The sequence below is a fragment of the Polyodon spathula genome, chromosome 1, assembly GCF_017654505.1.
Source record: "Polyodon spathula isolate WHYD16114869_AA chromosome 1, ASM1765450v1, whole genome shotgun sequence".
NCBI lineage: Eukaryota > Metazoa > Chordata > Actinopteri > Acipenseriformes > Polyodontidae > Polyodon > Polyodon spathula.
In genome coordinates, this window is record NC_054534.1 from 20,185,083 (window position 1) to 20,197,281 (window position 12,199).

General features: G+C 35.4%; 1 protein-coding gene across 7 annotated transcripts in view; it reads left to right on the forward strand.

The window, feature by feature from the left end:
- Positions 1-12,199, forward strand: part of LOC121315319 (dmX-like protein 1) — a 71,548-nt gene that overhangs the window by 7,859 nt on the left and 51,490 nt on the right. For all 7 annotated transcript variants that reach the window (XM_041249363.1, XM_041249356.1, XM_041249370.1 and 4 more), the window contains 3 exons: positions 2,219-2,344; positions 11,329-11,406; positions 11,694-11,772. In XM_041249363.1, coding sequence (XP_041105297.1) covers positions 2,219-2,344; positions 11,329-11,406; positions 11,694-11,772 — 283 coding nt within the window. The remainder of the gene's footprint in view (positions 1-2,218; positions 2,345-11,328; positions 11,407-11,693; positions 11,773-12,199) is intronic.

Genomic DNA, 12,199 nt, shown 5'->3' on the forward strand with positions numbered 1-12,199 from the left:
AGGTGGTATCAAACCAGCAATCAGTAATAATTATGTACTTTAAGTGACCATCTGCTGGATGAGACTAGAAACCATGGTAGGAAAACATTTTGGAAGATTTTGCATCACTTGTTTTCTTGACAGGTGTAATGCAGCATGCAACATGCATAGTAAGTTATCTGCAGTTGTACAGTGTAACAGTATGATGTTGCCATACCAAACTGTTCTGCAGTTTTAATGTGTTATTGCTTTGTTTTGGTATACAAAGTGGGGTATTATTTCCCAGGTTTAAGGGGGTTTATTCTCTCATAGGTGAAGGAATATTCTTAACTGTTATGCAGTATATTAAATATATAGTACCCCCAGCCACAGTAACATAATTAAGAATCCTAAGGGGAGCATGAGTTTGTCAACCCAGCACTGCAATTAATTACTAATGAATTACACAACAGGTAGTTAATTTTTTAAAGCACTTCTTTTTTCCTATGTACAATATTTTGATTTGTTCTAATTTAATAAAAATACACTTAATAATATCTCCCTGAGAACTCTGGAGAAAAAATACAGCAACTAGACACTACATTCTGCAGTAGTCATTACAGTACTAGCTGCTCAGAATAACTTATAGGTAGTCATCCGTCTCCCCCCCCCCCCCAAATGATAACGGTAGCCAGCAAGTGAAGTGTCATGAGAGGCAGAGCTTTTTACAGTTAAAATCGTGGTTGTGTATGGTGGCTGAGTGGTGCAAAAATAGTTTTTTTTCATGTGTTTCCATGATGTGTGTTTCTTCAAGCCTCTTGTCATACAAACACCGTGCTATTTCAATGTAATTTGTTAAATAGATACATATTTTGTTCATAGGGCCGTAGAAATTCCCACCCTTAGTCAAACCAGGGGATGTTGACAGCGGGTTGTTTTTGCAGTAACGAATATACAGTAGCTTTCTCAGATTTATTCTTAGCATTCAAGGGTATCAGTGCCATATCTAAATTTCAAAGCTCAAATAACGATCGGTTCTAAAAATAATAGAGGGGGATAAAAATCGGAAGTAGGATGTTATTAAAGTAGGGAATAAGATCCAGAAGTCCTGAAATAATTTGTGTGCTTTTTTTGATATGAAGATAAAAGGTGAGGAGTAGGAAGTAAAATAATAAAGCATGAAATGTCTTTCTTATTGCTAATGCCGTAGGGATGACAACCAGTTTTTAGAATGTGACTTCCACCTTGAACAAGAATTCTTCTGTCTCATTAATACATTAAAAGTAGACGACCAGAGCTGTAGTTTGCAGGTTCCATGATCTTGCCATGTTTGTAATTGAAGTAGTTTTTTTTTTTTTTTTTTTTTTTTTTTTTTTTTTTTTAAATAGCGAGTAATTGTCCTTGATGAAAGAAATGCACAGTCCTTTTCTTTAGATGTTAGTTTGGTTTATTCAATATATACAGGTTTAACCATTCTGTATGGTATGACATGCCCCTTAGGTTACGCTACCGGGGATTGCTTTGTTTTTGTTCACAAAAACGGATTTCTAGTTTTACAGATTTGCAGCTGCAACAGTGTCAAAGCCTCCTGTCTGAGAAACTATTTGAGGTAGTGACTTTATATTTTCAGGGTTATATATGCTAAATCTGTACTAAGTTTGTTGGTTACTATGACATTTATTCTGTACTGAAACAGTATACACTGTTTGTCTGCAAATTGATACACAGCTGTATTGATTTTTCTGATTACAGTAAATTAGTTTTTGGTGTGGTCCAGTGAATAAAAAACAACCCTTTCACTGACACATTGTTTTAACCTCGTGCCATTATGAATGATACAGACCACCTGCTTTAAAATAGGGCCCAGAATTTTCCACTATGGGTAACTTGCAGGCAAATTATGAAGTAGGACATTTGTCTATGGGAAATCAGAGCCAGGGTCTTTATGGCTGGAACACACCTGTATTATATGGTTCTCTCATTTAGTTAATTTTAAAGGCCATGCCAGTGAAAATGAACCTTTTCATTGCCACATTGTTTTAACCTTTGCTTTTATAATGATCCTCCACGACTGAAGTTGCTCATCCTTATATACAACTTATAGTCGTAATCAAGCCAGAACTGGAATAAAATGTTTCCTAATGTTTAAATTGTGGAGATACAAATGAAAGCCACTGTAGCAGGGCTGACTCCTTGCACAAGAAATGGGGGTGATGTGTTTAATTATTATCTCACTGTTTTTTTTTTTTTTTATTTCCAGGCATACGCATCAGGATGTGACATTGTGATTTTAGGTAGCAACTTTGAAAGGCTACAGATCATCCCTGGGGCTAAACATGGAAACATTCTGGTTGGCTGTGTAGACTGTTCCATGCAGCAGGGCAAGGTAAGGTGAAAATTGAGCTGGCTTCTGAAAATATTACAGATGAGACCTGCAGAACCTGTACTGTAGAAACAGTGAATGTCTACAGTCTGTTCGCAGGCTTGAATATTTCATTTAGAAAAATGTCAAGTCTCATGATGCCTGGGGTCATTTGAATTTAAATGTCTGTGGTATATGGTTTATATATTTTTCTATTTGTTCTAGTATGTGGTACATGTAAAGTATTTCTTCTTTCTGTGTGACTGCTTGTGGCAGAGCAAAGCTCTGCTCTTTAGAAATTGGCAGGGATGGGGTTAACTTCCCCTACCTGCCTGGGTTTATTATGTTCAGGTGGCTGGGGTTGATTAGGTTGATTAACGATCAATCAGCGCCCAGCCACCTGATATAAAAGGAGGCCTCTGCTTCTCATTTGGGGAGAGGGAGCTGAGGAAGCAGGTTGGTTTTTTTTTTTGGTTGTTTGGAGAGCTTGAATCCAGTGAAGGCATTGCCCAGCCTGGAGATTGTTATTTTTGTAAATTTTGCTTTTTGTCTTTCTTTGTGTTTAAATTGTTTTGTTTTGGCTTTTGTGTTTATTTATAATAAAATAGTTATTTTTTTGAACTGCAGTCTGTCTCTGGGCCTCTATCCACTCGCCAGCCTGCCACACTGCTGTAGCATAGTCTTTAGTCTTTTTCTCATTGAACCCATGACAATGCAGCCTGTGTTATCAGGAATCAAACAAGGACATTTTTTTGAATTGCATCTGATTAACTTCAGCTGAACTGCATCACTTCAAGCTGAGATGGTTTGAGTTTGTTTTTATTAACAGACAAAATGTATTGAACAGCAATCTCCATTTCCAATAGTGCCATCTGTCCTGTCTGCTTTAGGTACCGAGTAGAATGTGGCCTGTCATTAACTGCATACTCTTCTATATATGTGTGTGTGTGTGTGTGTGTGTGTGTGTGTGTGTGTGTACAGTTCTTCCTCACTATGATGCAGGTCTCGCGGGACACTCAATGTGAGCGTTATAATTGTGGGACGCGGGACACATAACAACATATGGATGGGAAGGTATAAACCGTAACAAAAAAAAAAAAAAAAAAATACCATGGTAACCTTAATATATACACGGTATACAGTACATCGTACAAGTTATAAAATAAAGGTTTAAATGAAGGACTAATGTACATAACTTAAATGACTGTAATTCCCAAAAATAAAACCAACAAATCACACTTCCTTTCATGGAATTATTTAAACATTTGATATTTAGTATTTTACAGTATTTAGTGTTTTAAATACACTGGTAGACCTCACAGTATTATATCATAAAAGGACATGGACATGGATTCATTGCCACTTCTAAAGTGGAAGAGCTTTTTGTTCAGTGGTTAAAGGTGGTTGTAACAGTCTGATTGCACCTCTCAAAGTTCTAATTTTTTTTTTTTTTCCCCTGAAGAAAGGAACAAACTCTTGTCACATTAATCTATTACATATAGGCCTACACTATCATTACATTAATTGGCATGTTCTTTGTAAAGCAGCAAATGTAGGAAAAAGTAGCCCATTTATTGCAAATTATTAAGCTTCCCTATAAGAAGGGGTAAGGGGGCTTGTATGAGTTTGTCAACCTATCTCTGCAACACCCACTGCACTGTACTGCTAATATCCCTTATACCCTTTAAGCTGGCAACTTCATATTTTCAGTCAGAAGACTGATTTTATCTTTAACGTTTAGTACACAGCTGTATTCTTTTAATTACCGCATTGCTTTAAACGCTACATATAAATGATACTCTGGCCATGTAGATGGTACAGGCATAGGGTATTTTAGTTAGTACACCATCTATGATTCTCTTAAAGTTCCATTACAGGTGGTGCTCAGAAAAACTGAAAAAAAAAAACTTATTTCTAGTTTTACAGATTTGCATCTGCCACAGTGTCAAAGTCGTCTGTCTCAGAATTTATTTGAGTTAGTAACTTCCTATTTTCAGGGTTATATATACTAACTTCTTAACTGTGTTGGTTACTTTGACATTGACCTGTATGCATTGATATTAAGTTTATTTTCTATGAAGACACTATACTTGAATTTAAGTCTTAAAATTAATACCCAGCTGTATAGATTTCCTAATTACTGTAAGTTCTGTTTTTGGTGTTGTCCAGTAAAAAATAACTCTTTCATTGACACTGTTTTAACCTCTGCCCGTATGAATGTTGTAGGTGCTCTGGGTCGTGAGATATGACTGAAAATGTATTTTTTAACCCTGCCATAGACATGAATGGGGCTGAACGCCCTGAAATTTTTTTTGCAAAGATTTGCTACAGAACTGGACATGTTACATTCAGGCTGGTCCCCTGAGTCTAGAATCATTTGAATGGTGGTTCTAGGTGGTTCTGTTCCAGAAATATGCACTAAAAGTGATGGCTAGGTTTGTGCATGCAGGGGTTGCATGGTGGGTGATACGTGCAGGGGTTGCATGGTGGTGTGTGTTGTGCAAGGGTTGCATGGTGGTGTGTGCATGCAGGGGTTGCATGGTGGGTGATACGTGCAGGGGTTGCATGGTGGTGTGTTCTTAGAAACCCGGCTGTCAGCTGGGTCCTGAAAACTGATCTAAAAACCAAAGCGACACAGAATTTGTGACGTTATCTGAAAAGCACAGCGGCCCAGAATTTGGGATGTAAATGAAAACAGGAGCAGTCTATATTTAAGACTGTGATTACATTAGAGATAAACTAATGTATCCTGTAACAAAACTGCAATAGTGTATATATTTGATATTAAAATACATTGCGCAAACGATTATAGATATATGCTGTTTGAAAGAAAAAAGTACACCACTACAGAAAAAAAAAAAAAAATTCTTACATTCTTGCATAATATAATGATTCATATTAAGTAATAACCCATAGTTTGTTATATTAGTACAGCAAAATACCATGTTATATTTTAATTGAAAGGTTGTGGAAAGTAGATCTCTCGCTCTCTTTCTCTCTCTGATCGCAATGTTAAAAATGCCTGCAAGCTTTTCCACTCGTGTGACGACATATTCATTTGACAGACATGGACCATTCAAAACGCGAGACTGTTAGGCGGTTCCATCCCAAAAACCGGGCCTGTGTCATACATCAACTTTTTTGTTACAGTTTATTATTATGGAACACTAGCGGGACCATGCAGGTTGTCAGACACTGTTTAAATGATAGATTGTAACAATGAGGATCTCTTGGGGCTGCTACAATATTTAAAAAGTTATTTTAGAAGACAGATGATTTGTAGCTAGTGGAAACACTGAACAAAAAGGCGAATAATGTACACGCATGTTGCGTCCTGAAATATATGGCTATTTTTCAACATCTGACTCCTATAAAACTCAAGGGAAAGTGAAATGTGGAACGATAAAAAACATGTCCTGAAATACAGACAATTAAAAGCATTGCATCATGTGCTTTTAAGTTGAGCAGAAGCTTAGCAAAGTGCTTCTGTCAACATGTGTAATCTGGTTTTGTTTTTCGGTCAAATTTACAGGTGTAATAATTAAAATGATGAGACGCTGCAGAACATTCTGTTTCTCATGGGCTGCTGTTCTTCATTTTACCTTCCTCGTGGGAATCTGTGCTTGTGCTCAAATACATATTGTCAGTTCTTAGAAATGAAAGTCTGAAGGAGTTCAACATTCTTTTATTATCCCTTTCTAGTGGAGACAGCTACCCAGATATTATGTATTTAGTTCTCTAGCGGTTCTCTACAGTTGTGCATTGAGATGAAGAACCACACACAGTATGTGCACTTCTGAGATTCACATTTCTTTTTGGATTGTGTGTGCTTTAAACAATGTCTCAGTTTGCATTCTTTTAAATCATATTTACCCTTCTTTGCACATACTGGTTCTTTATCTCAACAATTCGATTGTTATGAAACTTGTTAAGGTTCTTTTTTTTTTTTTGCTATTGACAGTACTAGTTAAGACATTCATTACCACAGGTTATTGAGAATATCAGATTCTAGAGACGGTACTTTCAGTTTTATGTGTTGGCTACCTATGAGGTCATGGTTACTTACTTACTTTTTCATTATTCTGTTACAATAGTATACAGTTGCATACAATAGATCTAAAAACATTAGAAATTGAAATAAAAATGAAACCCAAAGGAAACACAGACAGTACTGTATAACTGGGAAATTAACCAAAACAAGCTAAATTAGTTTTAACAATCTTGCTTGTAGCATTCTTTACTTGGCTGAACCTTTTCTTATTGTTGGTCTGTTGTCTTAATTATGATTTGCACTGGACTAAAAACCAGATGTCCTCAGAGGTGGTCAAAAGCAGAGAACATTAAATAACCTCCCAGACCTGGATTAGTTTTTATCAAGGAAAGTCAGTAAATTCAAAATGAAATGCGATGTTGTGGCCAGAGAAGGTGCTTTTGTGCATGATTTGTAAACAGTGAACTGGGTGTAAATAACTAATTTTGTTGTACCTTATTTTCCAAAGGCTACTATAACCATTTTGTACTTTGAGTGATATGTATTTCCATACATATTTTCAAATGTACCATTTAAAAGCAATTATGTTTTGTATTTTTGCCCGTCCCCAATTTGGTTATGCCCAATAATAGCGTTTTTCTGAAATGTAGAATGTCATGACAGATCATACCCAATTTAATATTATATTATGGTTTTATTGTGAAGGCTATTATTGCTTTGAGGCGAATACCCTGGAAATGCTATATCAATTGTAACATAACACTGACATGGTCAATTCGCACAGGAGTAAAAAGACACAGGATGTTTGAGTTTGACATTTTAGAGAAGGTCCATATGTCCTGTAAAAGAATAATCAGAGGACCTGTTTATGTGGGGATTTTTAGTCCTGTGCCAGTCATGCTTTAGTGTGACTTGTATATTTAGATGCTTGCCTGCATTAATTTAAATCCAGAGCTTAAGTCTCATAAGACTGATTAGGTTATCTGTGGTTTGATTGTTGTAGGTATAAAAATGTGTTAATATAAGTAGGGATCTACTTAAATGGCTGTAAATTTACATATTTTTCGTGGGTAGGTTATGGAATAAAGTTAGGATTTCACAGACTTTTCACTGACCTGTTTAAACATTATTAAATTATTTCAGAGTACTATAAAATCCTAAAAATAGTGTTTCTTGGTTCCTTACTAAAACAGAGTGCTGTCATTTGTTAAAGGCAAGCATGCAACATCCCCCAGTTGCTGTCGACATTCTATCATTCTATGTCTGGTGTGGACTTGCCCATACATTGAGACTGCACATTTTGCATCCACTGAATTGGTTGAAGGTGTAAGGCAAAGCTTTGCCAGTTATTACAGGTGTGGAAATTGATTAGTACCAGTGTCAAAACTCGGTTACCCAAGGGCATCTGCCATACTTTAATAACAGCAATATATGCAGCACGTTCATTCTCATGTTATTTGTCCCGTCCAATAATCACTTTTATTAGTACAGAGTCAAAACAAAGAAAACGGGCCTATTCGGGTCTAAAATTCTAACTGCATTTAAAAAGTAAACAACAGGTTGTTTGAAGTGAGATGGGTGTGCTAGGTCGTACCTGTAGTACTGATTTAACCTGGCTACAGCCGACAGCAATACTTTTTGTCTGAGCTGACTTTCGTTTGTTTTCTGAAAGCTGTTTATTTTATGTTCTGTTCAGCAGCCTCTGTAGTAGCCTTTCCTTTTAATGTGTGATTTCTGAAGCGAAATAGCTATCGATCGTGTTTCTGCTGTTTTACCTCCAATGCTGAAAATGAGATTTTAGCAACCTAAATCAAAACAATGCAGCACTGACTCTGTCCCACCCCCTACTGTACAGTACAGGTCACAGAAATGCCAGTGCAGGTGCACTGATAGCATGGCCGTAACTAGCTATGAGGACACCAAGGTTGTGTCCACGGTTGTTTTGTCTTTTTTTTTTGCATCATAAATACTGATGCTTGTATAAAAATTCTGGTAAAGTACAAAAGACTCCTTAATTATGTTTGCTGGTTTGCCATGTAACGTAGATTTGGAGGTTGAATAGTTAATACCAAGCAGTCATATAAATACTGCTAGCTATAGCTTGAAACCATTGTTTGACCTCTGTAGAATGCCAGCTCTGATTACGACACAGACCGACAGGCTGATTTTAAAGCATCTCTGTCATTTGAACAGTAAACAAGAATGTTAACCGCTTTGGAGTATTTTTTTGTAAGTGTTATTAGGATGTGTTTTTTTATTTTTTATTTTTTTTGCCTAAGTGCAATGCACACAGAATGGCGAAGAAATTTAAAAAAGCCAATCTACAGAAGGGAAATACGTAGTTTGCGTCTCTTGGTTTGTGCAGTAGTTAATTTAAATGAGGTTTCTTTTTTTTTTTTTTTTTTTCTCTGTACTTGTCCGGTATGCATTGGCCCCTAAAAGAGGTGAATTTCGTGGTGAACCCTCAATTTCCTGATATCGCGATTTAGGTAGACCCCTAAATATAAAGGGTCACATGACACCAAAGCCATCTCTTGATGTTTTGAAACCACACAGAACTTAAAACAAACTGTTAAAACAAGTGAGTTCCGTCTTAACCTGATTTAACTAAGTGTACTGTGTTTTTAAGACCACAAAGGTTTTTCATTCTACTTTCCTTTAGCACAATTCCAACCCATATTTATGGCTTCATGAAGATGACTGCAGTTATAGATTACAGTGTTGTACTTAAGCCAAACATTGTTATAGACATACAGGGACTGCAGATGAGGAAATGTATTTTTTGGCTGACTTTGTTGCAACACCAGTTTATGCAGATGTGCATTTTACAAACCACACGCATTTCCTTTTGTGTTTATGAGAAATACAAGATTGCAGCTTAGCAGGTCTGCAGCAGAACTGTTCACACATTTAGGAACTACCAGAGTACTGCTGTTGGTTGAATTTGTTTACGGTGTTTGATAAAAGTACACCCAGATTATCCTGTGTATCGTTTCTTGAGTAAAAAATGTATACATTTATTTATTACAAAAACAAAGGAAGAAAACACGACAGTCTACAGAAAGTACAAAGTCCCTTTGGATCATTTTTATATTGGCTTTAACAAAAAGTTTATCATTGTTAGTTATTATAGTTTTACTATGAGGTTAATGTTTTTGATATTGTAAACATTTTAAACGGCACACAATTATGTTGAGGTGGGAAGTAAATGGTTAAGTGATAAACATTTACAGTGCAGACTATTTTAGATGATTTATAATTAAAAAGTATGTATGTTTGTTTCCAAAGAGATTCCCAAACGCTGCCTTTGATTCTGTGCTTCCAAAGACTTTGGGGGTGGGGGGGTTACATTGCTCACTATTACTATAATACGATGTAGTATACAGTAATAGTGAGCAATGCATATGGTAATATTGCACACAATCATTCATTCATTTATTCAACTCGAGGGGCTTTTTTTTCTTCTTTTTGTCTGCAAAATCATTACCATGAATTGTGTAAAACAGCAGCAAGATGAGAAGATTGTAATTTGATGAAGCCCTTCAGACCGCCTGCAGCCTGCCTTTTTTAAAATGGTTGAACTGAATGCTGTTGTGCAGTCAGCTTCCCGGGGCATCTTTTTAAAACATCTTTTAAGGCAGTGCCTTCACAGTTTGTCTGCAAATAAAACAAAACTTCAAAATAAGCCATTCAGAAAATGTATATGCTAGTATGTGTTTTTTTTTATTTTTATTATTAAATTGTTTGTAAAAACCATAAGCTTCAGTATTTTTTTTTTAACTGAAAATGGAATAACCAGTTTATTATAGTTTGAAGTTTTGTAGAGTAATAATAATAATAATAATAATAATAATAATAATAATAATAATAAAATGTGTTATTTGGTTGTTACAGAACATATCTTGAATAATAAGCATCATTTGGTAACCATCTTGAGAAGGGACATGTCATTAAAGCCATTCAGAATATTTGAAAACTACATTTTGTCGTCATCAATGAATATTTTCTATAATTATTGCGCTGTTTAAAAGAACCATTAGTTTAAATATTGTATTGATCCTGTAAAACATTGTATAATACTTTATTTAGCTGTTTACTGTAGAGCTGTACCAAAATTTGTTCTGTTATTCAAACACCCAGAATGACTATATGCATACTGTATTGGAGAAGTACGGTACACTCTGGCTAGAACAAACCTGTTGGGAGTCCAAGCCTTTTGTTCGAGGGGTTTGCTATAGCGAAAGGACAGAATGATAAACTGTTGGAGTGTGTTAATGAGATGAGATTATGAATACAAGTAGAATCACATGTACTTGTTTGCATCATATATGCAGTATTCTGCCTTTGCTTTATCCTATTCGTTAAATTAAAATGCAGTACAAAAAGCAAAAATCCCAAATTTGAAGCTGAATTTTTATTCAAAATCAATCTGACATGAATCGTTTCAAAGTGCACCAAATCTTAATCCAACATGCAAGAATCCCAAACTGGTCTTTTATTCCAAATAAACATGACATGAAAAGTTTGACATGAAAAGTTCATGAGATCCTGAACTTGTTGTTTCTTTAATCAGTTTTGCTTTGCCACATGGTTGCTGAACAAGCCAAAAAACAGTGTTTTTTTGACAACCCATAATCATGAGGGAGATTTGCCTGCATTACTCCTCCTTTTTTTTTTTTTTTTTTTTTTTTTTTTTTAAATGATCAGTATAGTTTCCAGCTTGGTTGCAAGATGAAATTATTTTTGTTTCGGAGGCATAGGTATGGTGTATATCCTTCAAAAATGCGTGCATTTACCATTGTATTTTGTAAACTATCTGAATAACCTAAGTAGTACTGTAATTGATATATTTTTTCCAGTGTATAACAATTTCATGTTGCTCCAAGGTAAAAGTCACTTGTTCTACATATTGAGCCTAACATGCTGTAATGCCATAAAGTGAGGTGATGTCTATTTTCCTTTTTTAAACATTAAACATTTTAAACTTTTTTTTTTTTACTTTTCACTCTCTTGGCAGATTGCAGCATCATATGGGAACGTGGTTTGCATCTTTGAGCCTGTGCAACTCTTAAATCGGAAGAATACAGATTCATCAGTAAGTGTTTTGCATGAATCCATATGTATACTAACATGGTTAAAATGGTTTCAAAATGTATATTTTGCACCCTTTAATATAAAGACAAAAAAATTATAAACTTATTTAAACTGTTTCATATAAATTGTTCACTGTCCATTGAGCCTAGTTCTATTTTGTGTAAACTGTATACAAACACACAACATAATTGTAGTTCTAATAATTTAATTGTATGTCTGTTATTCTGTTGCCTCTTATCAGTTTAACCATATTATTTATGATAACATATTTCTTTTTTTTTATTTTAGAGAATAAACTGTCAATGGCAGAGGAGTGGCCAATTTGTATTGCAGTCTATAGTGCATAATCTAGCATGGGACCCAACAGGTAAGAGACTGAACTCTTGCAGAAAACTTGATCATTCACAATGAGGCATGCAGTAGCTTTTGAATTTGATTATGCTGAAAGCGAACAGGGGATTTCCAATCACATTGTGTAGTTATATGTGTATATGGGTAAAATGTAACTATGCAGTAACATTAAAGTGAAGTATGTTGCCTTTGCTCTTGTATCTTGCACACTGCCTCTGGTTTAGAGAAGCAGTGACTTCAGATAAAGTGGTCTGCACTTTTTCCGATTCATGCCCATGTAGGCTGTAGCTCCACATCAAATACTGTAATGAGTACAGTCAAAAGACAGAAGGAAAAGTGCATTTGGCAGAAGAGATTAGAGTTCAGGACACTGTGTGCATTCTTTTCTGGTCCAGTATTTTGCTGTTTACTGTTTGTGAATGTTCATGGTCCTTTTTTTCATA